This window comes from Lacerta agilis, chromosome 5 (genome assembly GCF_009819535.1).
Source record: "Lacerta agilis isolate rLacAgi1 chromosome 5, rLacAgi1.pri, whole genome shotgun sequence".
Classification (NCBI taxonomy): Eukaryota; Metazoa; Chordata; class Lepidosauria; order Squamata; family Lacertidae; genus Lacerta; species Lacerta agilis.
The window spans coordinates 61732432-61750930 of NC_046316.1; the positions used below are offsets into that span (position 1 = coordinate 61732432).

Genomic DNA, 18499 nt, shown 5'->3' on the forward strand with positions numbered 1-18499 from the left:
CCACCTGGCCACGCTGCGATGCATTAGCAATTGCAACGGCGTGATAGATGTCAGTCTCTATATAGACTGGGAAAGGGCTGTTATAGGACCTGAATCATCAAAAGAAGAGCTTGCTACACACAAGAAAGGTATGAGAACCTCTGACTTTGTTGCATATGGTCCCACAGTTAGGGGCTGATGTAAAAAAAAAACCACCATTTTGACCTAATGGAAACCAAAGGACTGTCAACTTTTGGAGTACTGGTTGGTTCTGGGAACTTGCCAAGATCACAGGCCTCTTTGTTCTTGCAAATTGTGAGTGTGTAGTTCAGGTTAAGTGATTATATTGGCATTACGTTGAGAGTTTCTAGCACTGGTTAGCATGTTCTGTGCCATCATCATAACATGCAAGTGGCCTGTGTCTGTGCCATCATCATAACATGCAAGTGGCCATGTATATATTTTAGTGTCCAGCCACACATAATCCTTCATATTTCCCTTAAGAGGTGTGTTTGTTTGTTTTTGGTGGTGGTGGGGTTTCATTTTACCCAAAGCAACAGTGAGAAGCCAGAGTCCGAATCAGACATGCTTATTATGGTGTGGAACACTTATCTCTTCCATGCATGCCTGTTTCTTAATAACCTGCTTCCATTTGGAAGCCTAAACAGAACTCCATCCCTGGCTGAAACGAAAGGCATTTTCTCACACCCCTGTAAGCTGAAAGTGAGAAAAGCTATGAATGCTGACCAGCACCACTTCCACCCTCCCACCCCTGTTTTGATATTATTTTAATTTGCTTTTCTGCTAGGTAAAGGTAAAGGGACCCCGACCATTAGGTCCAGTTGCGGACGACTCTGGGGTTGCGGCACTCATATCGCTTTACTGGCCAAGGGAGCCGGCGTACAGCTTCCGGGTCATGTGGCCAGCATGACTAAGTCGCTTCTGGCAAACCAGAGCAGCACACGGAAATGCCATTTACCTTCCCGCCAGAGCGGTACCTATTTATCTACTTGCACTTTGACGTGCTTTCAAACTGTTAGGTGGGCAGGAACTGGGACCGAGCAATGGGAGCTCACCCCGTCGCAGGGATTCGACCCGCCGACCTTCTGATCGACAAGCCCTAGGCTCTGTGGTTTAACCCACAGCACCCATTGTGTTTATAAACAAAAAACCCAATTCTCCCCTGTCCATATGAACTTTCATGCTACACTGCAGCTTCCTATAGCTGCTTTGGGTAAAGCACCGCTCCATGCAAAAGAGAATGCGTAGTTTGTATACAGCCTAACCCTTAGACACTTACTGTCTTCGCAGTCGGTGCCTGTGTATCCTTCCGCACACTCACACACATATCCTTGGCTGCTTTCAAGGCAAGAGCCATCGTTCTGACATGGATTGGACATGCAGGCACTGGGCATTCTGGGCCCACCTACAAAATATTTGTGAGAGATCAATAACATGAGGAAAGAGGGGAAATGCCAGGTTAATATTGCACAAAGAAAAAGGGCTAGGTGCTCTTCAAACAGATGAATTATTACTCTGAAGGAGGATGGGGTTCAGTTGTTCTCCATGTCTACAGTGGAGAAGATAATGGGGTGCAAACTGCAGCCCAAAGGACTTTGACTGGATATCGGGAAAAGCGTCCTAACTGCATAGTTGCTAGGGTGTTTTGGAATTTTCAGTAGTGGAAGCCTGCAAAAGAACCTTAGATAAATACATGACTTGATTAATTTGAGTAGATCTGATCCAAAAGTAGCTGCATAATTTCATAAAACAACTTAAAACCCTAAATCGAAGGGTCACATTTATGAAAATGAGGGTGAACAGGTTTTTTCAATGAATCTACTACAGCAGGGATAGGGAACCAATTCCCCCAAATTATTAGATTCGATTTCCCATCAGCCTCAGCCTTATGGGAACAGTCAGGGATGGTGGGAGTTGCGGCCCAACAATAACTGAAGAGCCACAGGTTTGCCATCCCTGATTTAGACAATCTCCCTGAGGTGATGTGGGGTCATCCTGCTCACCATATTGACAGTTGTTCCCATAGTAGCCTGGAGAGCATGTGCAGATGTAGCGCCCTGGGCGGATATAGTTGCACGTCTGCCGGTTCCTACAGTTCCTGCCCTCACAGGCTGAAGGATCTAGAGCGGGGAAGAGTAGGGAGCCTCAGTACAGCCCAACACAGCTGAATAACTAAACACAACAAACAAGTACAGGGCTGGGCCTAAGGAGAAAGTCTGACAGTAAAGAAAGAGAAGCTCAGAGCAAAGAGTCCGCCACTGAGAGGAATCTGGCTATGTGGGGAGGAGAAGGAGGGTGCCACCACGCAGTTATGAAATCAGGGCACCTGTTTCACAGCGCTGTCCTGTGAATGGCGCCACACACACACAGGTGTAATTGTCCACCAGATCCATACATCGCCCACCGTTCAGGCATGGGTTGGAATCACATTCGTTTATTTCTGCGAAGGAGAAACAAACAAACAAACAAACAAAAAGATCAACACCTGACCACAACTGCAGGCCTAACCATGTTTAAAACAAATATACATGTGAAACTTGAAAAATTAGAATATCGTGGAAAAGTCCATTTATGTAAGCAATTGTTTTCATTAGCTACTGGAGTTTAATATATGAGATAGACTCATGACATGCAAAGCGAGATATGTCAAGCTTTTGCTTGTTATAATTGTGATGATTATGGCGCACAGCTGATGAAAACCCCAAAGTTGAAATTCTTAATTTGGGGTTCTCATCAGCTGCATGCCATAATCATCACAATTATAACAAATAAAGGCTTGACGCTTTGCATGTCATGAGTCTATCTCATATATTACTTTCACCTTTTAAGTTGAATTATTGAAAGAAATGAACCTTTCCACGATATTCTAATTTTTCAAGTTTCATCTGTAGGTCTCTGCATATGGATGATTTAAGGTTGTCATTCATGAGGATGGATGTAGAAACAGAGCTGGGAATCACTGTTGTGAAGCTTCCCCATGGTATCATAAGCCCACTCAATGGAAGAGAGCGAAGAATCCCCTGTGTGTGCAGAAAAAGACATGCTTGCTGCTGGACTGTGGATGTGAGTACATAGGCTCTTTGCTGTCCAGGCTCTGATAGCAGAATCTCCTTGACTTACCTTGGAACAGCTTCCAAATTCCTCTTTTTGTCTGCTTGACTGGTGGCCTAAATGTGTTCATTGTTAGCTCACCTGTCTCACAATCTTCTCCTGTAAAACCTGGCTGGCAAAGGCACACAGCTGTTCTGTTGGCCACTTGGCATTCCCCACCATTCTGGCACTCTTTGGCTTCACATGGAGACTCCTCTGTAGTGTTTTAGAACAAGAAATGGAGCTTAAATTAGAACACAAAAGATTTGCCCATTCCGTTGATACAAACAAGCATGTGTGGTGTGGTTTCATCCCAAGGCTGCTGCATGGGTGCTTCAGACAAAGGACTTAGTTTGTCCCTTTCCCAGACATGCTTCTCCAGCTTTCAGAATTAGTAGCATTTCTTGGCTGTAACACCAAAGGTAGTGAGAAGCTATGTGGGGTCTGGGAAATGGCAGAATATAGGAAGTTATGGTCTCTCAAAGCTCAAGAACTTTCCTTAGGCATATGATTCAATTACAGCTCTCTTTGGATGATGATGATGCAAAAAGCCAATTTGTGGTAACAACCGCCTTCTATGAATCTGTTGTACACCTTATAGTTTGCAGTCAATGGCTCTTGCAAGGTTGGAAAAATGCAACTGAACTTCTGAAACCAGATAAATTTGGAATGCTCTCATAATATTGGGGAGGATGGTGATGCCTGAAGCAGCCACAAAGACTCCTTTTAGTGGCCATTTACATGCCAAATTTATGTCCATCTTTCCCTACCTCCTTGCCAAGTGAATAGCACACCGTGAAGTGCATTGCATGGTTACTTTCTTAACAATCAACAGGCAAATGAATCAATCGCTTGACTTGATTTTCCTCCAAGGAATGCTCTGGTTTGGGAAAGGGCAAGCCAGACAGGAGCCCCTGAACAAGGCATTCTGTTTAGAGGTGTTGTCTGGGCAGTGGTTCAGGTATGTTGCATGGTTAATTCAGCCACAGGTATAGCTGTGTGCGACACACACACACACACACACACACACACACACACACACTTGCACATAAAAACCTGATCACATTTACCTCTTCGCTTTTCTCCAGCCATAGTATACTTATATCCTATGCAGGCTGTGGGAACATATGTTCTGTTCTTCTGGGGAATGATTGTGCATATATGTGTTGCAGAAAGGCACCTGTACCTTTTGCACCAAGGTCTCCCATCCCCAGACCTGATTTAATAACTATTGTGACTGCACATTAGTACTTGGAAGGATGCTGGCACTAGGATTAAAGGGGGGAGCAACACCTAAACATACAGCATTTTATGATTTGTACAGTCTAACATTTCCTGATTCAGAATGTTTCAGCAGAGAATTAGAAAGACAACTTTCCTGCGTACAGTTCCCACACTCCAACTGCTAACTGCTTTCTGTCCCGATTTGTTCCACAAAGCACCATAGTTTGAGCAGGCCATCTCTAACTTCTGCCCCACACCCAGACTAGAACTGTAATAAAGAGGTACTGGCAGTGCCCTTTTCTTCTTCAGTGGGTACTCAGTACTGGCACCTCTTTTGTTGTTGTTAAAAAGTGTGGCACTTACCGCAACAACTTCATGGTGAGTACTGGCACCTATTTTTCTAGAAAAAAGCATACTAGGTACTGGTACAGGAATGACTTTATAAACACTTTGTCCACCTAGACCTGCCTGTAAGCTATTATCTGATTTCCCTGTCCTTTTGCAATTGCACAATGTTTCTCACCAACTTCACATGTGGCTCCTTTAAATCCTGGTGGACACCAACAACTGAAGCTGTTGATGCCATCGATGCAGGAGGCTTTGTTCTGACATGGGCTGGAAGCACACTCATCCACATCTGGAAGGTAATAGGAAGGAAGCGAAAAAGTAGGGTGTGCTCTCATACATTCAATCAAAACACTTCACATGCATTACCATCTGTAATTAACCAGGCATGTCTACTATGGATACATCATTCCCAGAAGTGTGGGTTGCATGCAAAGACAGAAAAAAAACAATCCCTGTTTTTGATTATGCTAAGATGCTTTGGGTTATATACCCTTTTCTCTGGTGAGAGTCTGAATACCTCTGTGGAGGATTATAGGAGTTGAGAGGCTAGAAACGATTTCCCTAAGGTCAACAGATTTAACTCTCCAACACTGCAGTAGCTATTAGCATTAATTATGGCAGTAGTCACTAATTATGGCAGTAGTAGTTGGCGATGGCCAACTTGGATTGTTTCAAAAAGACAAGTTAATGTAAAATAAGGCTATCAGTAGGTTATAGTCGTGATGGATACTTATCCCCAATATCAGAGGCAGTACATCTCTGGATTCCACAGCTGAGGACCATGTCCTCTATATGGGTTCCCCATAAGCATCTACTTGGTCACTGTGAGAACAGAATACTGGACTAGATGGGCCTTTGGTCTGATCTGGCAAGGTTCTTCTTAAGCTCACGGAAGCCCCTCAACAGAAGACTGCGAGCAAAGTATGAGCAAGACTCACCAATATGGCATCGCTTTCCAGTGAAGCCAGCCAGACAAGAACAGGTGTAGGAGGGGTTCCCTGTGATGCAGTCCTCAATACACTTCCCTCCATTCAGACAAGGGCGGAGTGTCAGGCACACCGATGCTGCACAAAGAAGCAAACCCAGTGTTCAGCAAATGATAGCATAGCTAGACAACTACTAGAATGTGTTGCAGCAACAATAACATTGAACTGATCCAGCTTCCATTGTCCCTGTGGCCTTCGGCCACTGTTTGCTCTGTAATTAACACATTGGGCTCATGGATGGAAGTGCCACATTCCAATTCAAATTAGCACATCCACATTTAAATTGGATTGAAATTTTGTAGGAAGTTATAGTATGGGGTGTGTTTGTGTGGGTGTGTGTGGGTGTTGCTCTCTGCTGTTCATGCCAAGTCTTTTGTTTGCTCTCTAAAGGTCTTAATCATTTTGACCATCAAATGTCAAATTAATCCTAATTTATAGGCAAACTATTAGTAGTTCACAAAGAGAAAATGTTAATAACTGTACCAGTATTCCTTTCTGCAGCGTTCAAACATGCAACAGTTTAGGCCAGTTCTGTGTCCCACAGTGCACACCCCATAACATGCATTCTGCAAATACACGCTCTTTGCCTTTAGTGGAGCTACAATATTTCGGTGACAAAACCAAGAATCAAGAGCTGGGTAAATGCCAGGAACATTCTATAACTCTTTGACCAAAATTAAAGTGTGTGTGCATGCATGCTTAAAAATAAGCTTAGATCTCCAAAAACCAATGGCAAGCAAAGGCAAAATGGTCTGGGAAACAGTCAGACAGCAAATCACTTGATTTCCCAATATGGGGCAAGCTTGTGGGGGGGGGGGAGAGATAGCCCCAGAGAGCTGTAGAGACACACATAGCCTTAATATAGGCAGATCAGTCAAAGTCTTGGTTTCAGAGCCAGTAGAGAACTCATGTGAGGCTAAGCAGCCATAGATCTGGTAAAGTCTATGGCTGGGTGTATGTTTTTGTCTGGAAATATGTGCCAATGTTGGGGAATTGTTGTGACAAGAAACTGGGCACTACTGTTACTCTCACACTGCATACACCTATACCCAGTTTGAGGAGGACTATTACAGTATACAGTGGTGCCTCGCAAGACGAAATTAATTCGTTCTGCGAGTCGTTTCGTATTGCGAAAAATTCGTCTTGCGAAGCACGACCATAGGAATGCATAGGAATTTAATTCCCATAGGAATGCATTGAAATTTTCGTCTTGCGAAGCACGACCATAGAAAAATTCGTCTTGCAAGTCATCTAAAAATCGCAAAACCCTTTCGACTAGCGAGTTTTTCGTTGTGCGAGGCATTCGTCTTGCGAGGTACCACTGTACATCTAATACATATTGTATTTAGGCTCCTCACCAATTTGTAGAGAGGTATTTTATGAGCCCTATGGAACAGATTTGCAAATGGCAACATTTCTAGTAGAACCTAGCAGCATCTTCCTTCTGCAGTCCAAAGAAGCAAATGGTGGCAGAGACATCTCTACTACGATTACACGAACTGATCACAGAGCTTTATGCATTTTAAAGCCTCTCCACATTTGAGCATTATTTAGCAGTTAATCCACTTTTTCCTCATTCAAATTAAACCGGAGGAGTCCGCAGCTACCCCTATCTAAATTTACATACAAGGAGAAATTTTGGTCTTTCCTGTTCCTACCTTCTGACTTGTAGGTTCCATTATGCCAATTAAGTACTGACAGGGCATATGCACAGATAGCTGCACATGTACCTGCCCAGGAAGTGAGCAAAGGCACACGGTCAAGCAACTGTAAATTTGCTTGTGCAGTTTTCTAGCTTTGTGCAAATCTAGATGATGATGATGATGATGATGATGATAATAATAATAATAATAATAATAATAATAATAATAATAATAATAATCCCCCATCCGGAGTGTGCCAGAACTACTGACAAGTGCTGCCAGAAAATATAGTAGTGGGTATGGTAAGGGGACTGGCAATGATTATTGATTCACCCACCCACCCAAACACACACACACAAATTGCTGCAACCCCACGTGGAGCAGTTTGGAGCCTGATTTTCCCCAATTTAACAGATTACCCCCCTATTTGGATTTGTAAGTTTGGATTTGTAGGGGGAAAGCATCACAACTGGTATTGTTGGAGGGTAACATCATGTGGACTACACAAATTAAATGAGAACGCAAACAGTTACAAACACACAGTAAACTCTGATGTACACAAACCCTTAGAGTCTTAAAAGTGTACTTTCTCTCGCAATTTTTAAATAATAATTTCCCCATTCTTACAATATTAAATAGCAGATATGCAAAAAAGCAACCACACACACACACACACACACACACACACACACACCAGCTATAAAGTACTCTGGCAATGAAGAAGTGTATGATACAAAGAAAGTGGGAGATACATTTGAAATTCCAGTTACTGTTAAAAGACAAGGGCATCTTTCATATTTTGCTTTTCATCACATATTATGGTAACACCAAAGTAGCTGAAAACCAAACATGCATGACCTTAACTCACAGTCTCATGATTTGAAATTGGCCCTCACCAATTAAACTAGGGCTGCAATCCTACACACACTTAGCCGGGAGTACACCCAACTGAATTTGGTGGGACTTACTTCTGAGTAGACATGTCTAGGATTGCACTTTTTTACTCTACGGCCAATCAACTCCATGACTGAACAACCATTCAGAGGGCATCTACTATTTAAAGCTTGCAGCTCTAAGTCTGGAGGCCCATTTTACACATAATCCTACATTCATTTATCTCCAGGTTCTCCCCTTGCCTCATTCTAAAACTTGACATCACAAAAGACATCACAGCTCACCAGCAGCCAGAGATGCGCTCTTGGTTTCATGCAGCAATGCAGTCACATCCTCCCAAATTGCAGCTTAAACATGGCTCCTCCACCAGTGCGTCCCATGTCCTGGTGGCCATATATATGCACAGAGGAAAATAGGGCTTCCACTTGCCACACCCAAACTACCCCAGCTGCACAGCGGCTGCCTTTCTTTCATAAGCGCTGGGATTTTCACAGGGACAAAGAGAAGGGATGGAAGAATTGGTTTGGTTAAATAAACCTAACTGCTGTCCTCTTACTTGTGTTGTTGCAGCCCCCCACTTGCACCTGGGCATCATCGATTCTGAACACCCAGCGCCCGGGGATACCCACATTTGTCGTCATCTCCACGTCGACAATGTCATCAGTGCGGGATCCTGGGATGTTAAAATACCGCTTTCCATCACCGGCATTGAAACCTGCCTAGGAAGACAAGGGCAGAGGGTGAAACCTCTCGCTGGGGAAAGCAGGGCAGCTGTGGGGATAGGCAATGGACTTTTCTCTTCCCCCCCAGTGCCCTGCAGAAGAATGGACTGCAAGAACACAAGGAAGGGAAGCATTCCTCTGCATATTGGTTACTGCTACAACCACTTCCCACCTGAAATTTTCCTGCTTTAGATCAGAGGCAGTGCATCCCCCCAGCACAACAACTCTTCCAGTCCCTGCAGTTTGCTAAGCTGGCCCCCACTTTGCCCTCCTGGGAAAAAATTCCTTCCAGGACCTGGATGTCTTTCCCCATTCATTTCCTATCATGCAAGATATAGGACTATGGTCTGAAGGCCCATGATGCAAAAATACATGCAGGCTTGTGTCTGATCAGTGCCTGAATGGGAGAACCCTATGTATGTAAATTTAATTTTTTTATTGGTTTTACAATTTCAACTTCAACAATTATTTTCCATCAAGTAGAATTAAAGGTACAAAATAGTCAACATAAAAAATAAAATGTGAAATAAAAGTAAAGAGAAGCAAAGAAAGAGAAAGGGAAAAAAAGGAAAGATCTTTTCAGAGGTTCTCTTTAACCTCCTGACTTCCCTCCATTTCCTTTCCCCTATGTACACCACCTTTATTTCCACAGGAAATAAAAAGAAGTTGGGACATAAATGTAATAAATATATTCAGAATGCAATTTGTTTGAGCAGCCATGTAAACAATCATTTGCCTGGTCACCTGTGATGAAGATAATTTATCTGTGGCCACCATGCGAGGAAAGTTTACAGAAGCTGGCTCACTCTTTCTTTTCAGGCCATAAATGACTAATGTTCGCTGGCAGTTAGTGCACATTTTTGTGGGCGACCAACTTATTTGCAAGGCTGTTTTGAGGCAAGCATTCTTTCTCCGGGGCACCCATCACAATGGAGCCTCGATTTCTGTCGCTTTCAGATGCACAAGCAACAACTGAGCAGTCAAGGATCCTCGAAGGCATCCTGTAACTGTTTTGCATGTCAGCTATGATTAAAGATCTTGGCTATGACACATGAGGAGCTGTCAGCATTAAAAGAAAAAAAAGGTGACAGGGAGAGGGATTGGATGATCTACTTATTGCAACCCTTCTCCCAAATGGCTCTTGGCACCATAAAGCCGCAGCAATCCCCACACATCCATGACTCACTTGCTGGAACGTACACAGAAGGCTGAGCCTATTTTCATCCTCATTCATCTGCACAGGGTGAATCCAAGAGAATCTTGGACACTCTAGCTCCTTTCCGTGAAACGAGAACAGATTTGCTAGCTCTAGCCAAGCAGAAGCCTTTGCCATGCTGAGCCGTGAGGTGCTCGTGCCGAGGCACTCTATCGCCTTGCGAGTTACAGCAGCACGTTTTTTGCAAACTTGGTCACAAGCCTGGTGAAAAACTTTTCAACTTCCTCTCTCTCTCTCTTTCTCTCTCTCTCATGCTTTGGCTGGACTGGGGCAGGGTGTTCCTGAAGCACTGTACAGTATTCCAAAGCATGTGGTTACTGTTCTGTTTACAGTTCATAAAAGCCTGCACTTCTGAATTTCTGGGATTGAAAATGGGTCCATTTCCTTTACACCTGCAATTTCCTGCCTACCGGAGACGCTCAGATGAGAGCCGGCAGCCAGCCAAGCACAGATCAATTAGTGGTAAATTCACACATCTGAACAGCCACTGGTTAAAAGAAAGAAAACAGCACACCAGAATTGAAAAAAATAAAATAAAATACCAAAGGGAGGCTGTACTTGCTGCAGCCTCTGCTGGGTGGCTCTTTTAAAGAGTCTGAGGTTGTGATGGGAAGGAACCATGAGGCACTGGCCAATGTAAAGAGCTGTGGTTGCTCTATCACAAAGCTCCCTATATGGCTTTGGAGAGAGGGTAAGAGAAATTGGGGCTGAGGAAATATTGCCTTGCTATTTCAAAACTACTGTCTGGAAAAAATGCACGCCATGTATTAGAAAGAAGACTTGCTTGCAAGGTGTGACCATGGAGTCTACCTGGGCCGCAATGCCTCCCAGGCCTGCTGAGTCTCCTCCACTGCTGGCATGCATTCCGGTGGTCCAGGTGATGGACTCATAGTTGAAGATTGTGAAGGACAGCATGCCATCGGTGATGAGGACTATTTGGAAGGTGTTAACCTGAAAGAAAAAAGAACAACACTGCAAAAGCCACAATGAACATGTCACAATAAACTGCAGAATTAGTTATCAGAGCCAGACTGTTTATCTGGAAAGTCAGCCACTATGGTTCATAATCCCTTCTCAGAACATAGGACCTACCTTCTACAGAATTCAACTACAGGAAGAGGTAGAAGGCCTGAGCCTGAATTTTCAGCAAGGGCATTCTAGGCTTTTAATAGTTAACCCGCTTTGCCACTCTCCAATGTGCTTTCTATTCAGGCTCTTGTACCTGCTATTATGATTTTTTTAATTTTATAGTTTTAGCTTTTAAAACTCATTCTTTTTGTTATTGGATTGTGTGCTCCCCCCGCCCCACAATTTTTTTTGATCTGCCATGAAGGCTTCCATAGCGGGAAAGTGGAATGTAAATGTTTGAAATAAATAAAAGTTTAACTGCTTCAGCAGCTCATTACACATTGTAGTTTGCAACTGTAAAACATGAAACAGAATATACATCAAGGATAGCTGACATAGTGCCCTCCAGAAGTTGTTGGGTTGCAGCTCCCATAAGTCCCAGACAGCATGGCCAATGGTCAAGGATTATGTGAGTTGTAATTCAACCACATTGGTTACCCCAATATGCACTGTGGAAAATAACCCCCTTATCCAGTACCCAACGCCAACATCTTTCACCACTTACCGGAGAAATCGAGTTTCCTCCAAAAAAGGTGACCTGGTACCAAGTGGCCACGAATACCCATTGGGCAGAGAACTGTGGGAATTCTGGGAAATATTGCCGGATGTCCTTAGTGGCCCTCATCAAAGTGGCTTGGTCCTTAGTTTCCCGGTAATGCACTTGCCCTGCACGCCGGTTATCTACGTCCGCCCAGAAAGCAGCAACCACACGCCGGTCGTTGGAGATGGGGAAAGCCACTGGTGTAAACTGAGACACTTCTTTCAAAAAGGAAATGATTCCATTGTTGTTGACCTAGACAGGAGAAAAAGTGAGGCATGGTGAAAAAGCAAAAAGGGTAAACAATCAGGGGATTTGAATTAAATTGAACTCGTGGGCCCTGACTTTGTACAGAGGGTAGAAACACTGCTATGCCTGAAGGTTGTTTGTTCTCTTGCATGCCTTCCACTGATGATTTTTTTTAAAAGGATGCAGAGACAGCAGAAAAATTCAGGAAGGAGCTGCCCCACAAGACAAGCCTCACCACTTACTTTAGAAAGTTTTCTTTTTCTAAGTACGTGTTCCCCTTCCTAGCCTTTAAAATGCAGGCACACCACCCTTCTAACTTGTAGATGAAAAACTGTGTGCCAAAAAATAATCCAGGGAACTGCCTCTCCTTTCAAACACCCCCCTTCCCACTCTCTCCACCCCTGCCACTTGCTTGCTGCACATGAGGGCTTGAGAGCCATGGCCAAGGGGTCTGAGAAAGGAGGCAGAACAAGTCATGCCCTGTTCTCCTGCCGGAGATGGGCCAAAGGAAGGAGGAACAGCTGAGAAAACTGCGGCAGCCACAGTGATTTGAACAAACAGGGTGCAGTTCGTTTGGGTCACTCACCTCACAAGGCAGCAGGACTTACTATTCACTTCCTCGTGTTAAAGAGGCAAAAGGGTTTATTCTGAAGGGACTAGGAGATGGAGAAGGTTATTTATTGCCTCTTTGGTCAATGTAAAGACACTGGGGTATATATACACGAGCAGCTCTGCTGGAGCAGGAGAGACACCACTCCCTCTCTTAGAATCAAAACCCTTGCAGGTAGGATGTCATCTCTCCTTCCTTACTACGCTGGACTGTTTCACCCCATTTATACACCTTTGTTGATTAATATCATATCATGAGCCTGCAACATTTGTGACTGACACAACAGAGACAGGAGGCAGGGTAGTAATAGACAGAATTTTCCACATGAAAAAGGAAGAATCGGGATCAATCTACACATTCAGAGAAGTAACCCAGCACAGCCCTCATTTGACTTTACAGTTCAGTATGCTAGTGTTGACTGCATATTTGAATGCTTAAAAAAACTACCTGGAATGGAATCATATCCCCCAGCCTGCTAAGATTTCAATGGGCAGGGAGCATTTGATCATGCAATCTCTTGCCTTCATTCTGAACTGCTGCAGTTCAAGAAAGGTGATTATCATATGCTTTTTTCTGGACCCACAGGCCAGATCACAGCTGATCGATTTGGGTTATGTCCCAATTGGGTTGGAGGGGCATTTTTTGAAGAATCAGATTGAGAAAGGTCTCTTGCTCCTTTTTACTCCTTGCCTCACCACTAAAAGACTCTGATTGCATCATGTGAAGGTAAGCTGCATCCCTACGGATGCTGGGCTCCAACTTCCATCAGCTCAAGCTGGCATGGTCAATGGCCAGGGATGATAGGAGCTGCAGTCCAGCAATATCTGGAAGGCCACAGCTTCCCCACCCTTGCTCTAGGGGCAATTTGCTTTGCAGATGCCTTCATGCAAGGTATTAAGCTTTAACTGCAGCCACTGCAGTCTTGATGTGGGCTCCTCTGTGCAAAACTGGTCCCACAGCAGCTTTGGAGATGATATCCTTATTGTCTCTTTCAAACTGTGTCACCTAAGGCATCCATCTTGCTGCTGATTCAGATTTGCTTTTATTAGTATATTGTACATTGTTGGTTCATGCTAGCAAGGTTATGCTTAAAATATCAACAACCTCAGATATGCTGATGATACTACCTTGATGGCAGAAAGTGAGGAGGAATTAAAGAACCTTTTAATGAGGGTGAAAGAGGAGAGCGCAAAATATGGTCTGAAGCTCAACATCAAAAAAACTAAGATCATGGCCACTGGTCCCATCACCTCCTGGCAAATAGAAGGGGAAGAAATGGAGGCAGTGAGAGATTTCACTTTCTTGGGTTCCATGATCACTGCAGATGGTGACAGCAGTCACGAAATTAGAAGACGCCTGCTTCTTGGGAGAAAAGCAATGACAAACCTAGACAGCATCTTAAAAAGCAAAGACATCACCTTGCCGACAAAGGTCCGTATAGTTAAAGCTATGGTTTTCCCAGTAGTAATGTACGGAAGTGAGAGCTGGACCATAAAGAAGGCTGATCGCCGTAGAATTGATGCTTTTGAATTATGGTGCTGGAGGAGACTCTTGAGAGTCCCATGGACTGCAAGAAGATCAAACCTATCCATTCTCAAAGAAATCAGCCCTGAGTGCTCACTAGAAGGACAGATCCTGAAGTTGAGGCTCCAGTACTTTGGCCACCTCATGAGAAGAGAAGACTCCCTAGAAAAGACCCTGATGTTGGGAAAGATGGAGGGCACAAGGAGAAGGGGACGACAGAGGGTGAGATGGTTGGACAGTGTTCTCGAAGCTACTAACATGAGTTTGGCCAAACTGCGAGAGGCAGTGAAGGATAGGCGTGCCTGGCGTGCTCTGGTCCATGGGGTCACGAAGAGTCGGACACGACTGAACGACTGAACAACAACAACAACAACAACAACATTGTTGGTTTGGTTAATCATCTAGTAAATTAAGCATATTATGGTTTCTGTAGTGTGTACCTCTCTGGTCAAGCAGCAGAGTTTTGACTCCAAAGTTGGCAAGGACAATTCTAAGACTAAAAACTAGAGGGTTCCTAAGTTAAACCACAAGTTCCATTGAGTTTGGCTAGGCTATGCTGCAAAGCATTTGTCGACAGCTTTCTCTTTACTGTAGCATTTTCCAAAGCAGGCAGGGAATTAGTAATAATGAGCCCCCATGTGCAGCATGCCAACATTATTTTTTTTTTTTTGCAAGCGGTGCTTTGCTTACCACCGAAAGGAGCACTTCACAAGAGAAACCCAAGCCCAAGTTAGTCCTTTGCCCCCCCAGGAAGCCCCCTCTGGCTTGGTGACTCCTTCGTGTTCCATGTGCACACAAGGATCACTCACTTCTCTGGAATGAGAAGAAACCACAAACCTTCTGAACTCTGGCCTATACAGAAAGGAGCAGGAAAATTCTGCTGGGGAAAGAAGCTAAGGCCTTGTTTGTGGATGGAATGTGGTCTGAGATGCAGGTGTGACATTGGGAGGCGGGGAGGTGAGGAGAGGAGGCTGTTTCACTCTGGTGAGCAAACTCTGAATTCAAATAATGCTTTGTGTATATGCGTGAGTGGCCAGTCATAGGCTTGGAATCTAAGCAGAGCCTGCGAATCACAGCATCATTGTACAGCAGAGCACAGGAAAGTGAAGGTAGAGTCCAATGCCTCTGCAGATGTAAAACAGATTAAAGGCAGATTAACACAGGCAACATAAAACCTGCATGTGCTCTGCTTTGGAAGAGGAATACCTTGAAGAGCATTGGTTGGCTACCAGAAGAAGCATCAATAAGGGTCAGCTCCAACCAACCAACATTACTTTCCCCTTGGGGCTACCATCCAATTAAAAAACCTAGCACTAGATGCAAACTTAGCCATCATTAGAGCAGACCCACTGAAATCAATGTGTCATGTTTTAAGCACGGCTAAATTAATACCGGTAATAGGAATTTTAGTCAATTCAACAATTAAATATGCATATGGATGAAAAGTAATCATTCTGAAGCAAGAATCATTAGTTTTGTTAGGGGAACATATGTGTTATTACTAATACAATTTGTTGACTTATAGCATATATATACACTGTACTGTATTTAGCAGAGTAAAAATAGTTTGGAAGCAGGAGCTAACTCACCAGCCATCGTCTGTCTCATTCACACATCACTAGCATTGCTTAATAGGATAAAAAAAATGCATAGGTCCCATAGGTAAAGGGGGAAAAGGTTCTTTACTTACAGTTACTTCATATGCACATGGATGACTTTGGATTCTAAGCCTACAATGGTGAGAGATAGTTTCATGGCTGCCTTGTGCAGCAGGAGAGAGAAAACGCAGAGGAGGTAGGTGCAGAGCTTAGGTGTTAGGTTGGAAACCATAAACTGCATTTCCCCTATCTATTAGTATTAACCCTGCCCTCTATTGACTGGAGGAATGCACGACTGCTTAAGCTCAGCAATAGCAGTCTTCTTCTTAGAAGAGGCATTCCCTCCTATGTGAGAGAAAAGAGAGGATGCCTCTCTCAAAGACAATGCTCTTGACATCATAGGTAGGTAATTTTAGACCCTGAATTTGATGACCTTATGACAAGGTTGGGGCTTAAACAACCAAGTGTATTATTTCAGTTGTGAAACACACAGCTGATTTGTCATTTCCCTCCCAAACCACCATCTCCATTCCAGGCTCTACATTTCCAATATGTTACAGAAAAAGTAACTGTAAAAGCAGTTTGCCTACACACACACACACACACACACACACACACACACAGACATACTCTGAGCATATGCGAATTCACATTTTGAACTCATTTAAGACATAGCATCGCCATGGCTACAGGAATAAAACAGGGCTTGTTTCTGCTTCCCTAATGCTAAGCACATTTGCTCATGTTGTAGAAATGCTTAAAGTATTTTAAAAGTAAATAAAAATAAAAATGAGTGTTTGTGACCATATACATGCCTGGCCACACCCTGATGATAGAATCTTGTTAAAATTAAGAAACGATGCTGTAGTGACCAGTCCCAGCCTTGGCTGACCCTGGCACATCCATGCTAGCCCAAGAACTGCCCTATCATTTATTGCCCCCCTGGGCAGTCATTTGGACTGCAGATCCCTGAACCTTGTCCCTGATGTCCAGCCCTAGATGCACCACTATTGAAAGTTTTTGTAAACTGTATTTCAACTTTTTTTTATAAAAAAAACCACCTTCTTAGGGAACTACATTTAAAAAACAAAACAAAAACAAACCCTTTAACCAGCCAATTGCTTAAGGCTGCAATCCTAGTCACACTTACCTGGGAGTAAGCCCCGTGGAACTCAGTAGGAGTTACTTCTGAGTAGGAATGCATAGGCAAGCACTGCAGTCCTAATTCTTGTACTTGTGTCATAAGGCTTTTGATGTTAGATGCAACTACAGGAACCACTGCTAATACATCCAGTATGCTCTTCATAGGGATAATGTTTGAGAATCTTTGGAAGCTTCATCAGGTTTAGAATGCAGCTACAAAGATATTGCTGGGCACACACACATGAGATCATATGACACCATTCTGTAGCAGCTGTACTAGTTACCAATCTCGTTTCCAGCATAATCCAAAGTGTTGGTGATCATCAGTCCTAAATGGTTTAGATCAGGAAACCTTAGGCTTGGGGACCGTCTCTTCCCAAATCATCCTGCCTGCTCCTAAAGATCAGGAGGAGAGACCTTTGTGTCTCACCTAGGGTGGAAGCAAGGATGAATGGGATGAGAGAAGGGTCCACCTAGATTATGGAACACTTTGTCCTGTGAAGCATGGACACAAGAGAACCCCATTTTGCTCTGGCAGGCTTTTATTTGATGAGGCAGATAATATTTATGCTTCATATTAACACCTGATGCTGTCTCCTTGGTTGATTGATTATTTTATATATTGTTGTCCTGATATTTAAATTTTAAATGCTGCAAGCTGCCTTGACTGAATAAAAAGAATAAAAAAGCAATAAAACATGCACAAGTTAGGAGAGCTCAACACCCCACCAAAATCCCAGGTACTTTGTTCTAGCTCAGAAGTGAGAACAATCATGTCTCAACTCCATGCCATTCAATTGTGGACTAGCTTGCCACAGGCTTAACTAAGCTACTTCCCACAGACAGGCCCAGCATGGATGAATTCTGCGAATGCCTAAACATTTTCCCAAAGTCTGCAAAGTCACCCTTTCACCATGTGGATTTGGTTCTTAACTTTGCTATACACCAGGGATGGGGAACCTCAGGTCTGAAGGCCAAATGCAGTCTTCCAGACTTTTCTATCTGGCCCTTGGAACCATGGAGGTGCGCGGGGGGGGGGCAGCTGCCACCCCCCAAATCAAGTAAATAAATAAATAAATAAATAAATAAATAAAAATACCTAACTGACCAATTGCATTGCAAATAACTCAGTTCTGCCCAACATAAAGCCTGCCCCCCTCACCAATAAATCCTGGCTTTGCCCATGCTTGGAACTCTCTCCAGGCAACACAACACTTCGCAGACACTTCTATTACCATGGCACATCCTGCAATGGTCCTTGTTTGGATGTTGTGTCTGGTTAGAATGTGTCTTTGATCATGTTTCTTGCTTGCCAAGAAGGAGTCTTGAGAAGGATGTGTAAGTTAACATGTGCTGCTTTTGATCCTACTTTTTTTGATCCAGGCCCTGTCCACTACTGGGATGTGGCCCCCCAGAAGATTGTCTAGATGGGAATGTGGCCCTTGAGCTGCAAAATGTTCCCCACCCATCAGTCTTGTTCAGGTAAGGAAGCACAAAAGGAGAAGAAGGGATGTGTGCTGGTAGGCCTACAACCACTGGTGCATCACCTTCATTGAGTTTACCATCCACAATGAATTTGAGGGTGA

The 18499-nt window shown here is 43.8% G+C and overlaps 1 protein-coding gene across 3 annotated transcripts in view; it reads right to left on the minus strand.

Moving 5' to 3' along the window:
• SNED1 (sushi, nidogen and EGF like domains 1) overlaps positions 1-18499 on the minus strand; it is a 70598-nt gene that overhangs the window by 30486 nt on the left and 21613 nt on the right. For 2 of the 3 annotated variants that reach the window (XM_033150202.1, XM_033150200.1), the window contains exons 2-10: positions 11757-12044; positions 10934-11074; positions 8742-8904; positions 5601-5726; positions 4838-4951; positions 3193-3306; positions 2327-2440; positions 2004-2120; positions 1280-1405 (exon numbers count right to left, since the gene is read on the minus strand). In XM_033150202.1, coding sequence (XP_033006093.1) covers positions 1280-1405; positions 2004-2120; positions 2327-2440; positions 3193-3306; positions 4838-4951; positions 5601-5726; positions 8742-8904; positions 10934-11074; positions 11757-12044 — 1303 coding nt within the window. Of the gene's footprint in view, positions 1-1279; positions 1406-2003; positions 2121-2326; positions 2441-3192; positions 3307-4837; positions 4952-5600; positions 5727-8741; positions 8905-10907; positions 11075-11756; positions 12045-18499 lie in introns of those variants that run through there. The other variant, XM_033150203.1, reaches the window with a different exon arrangement.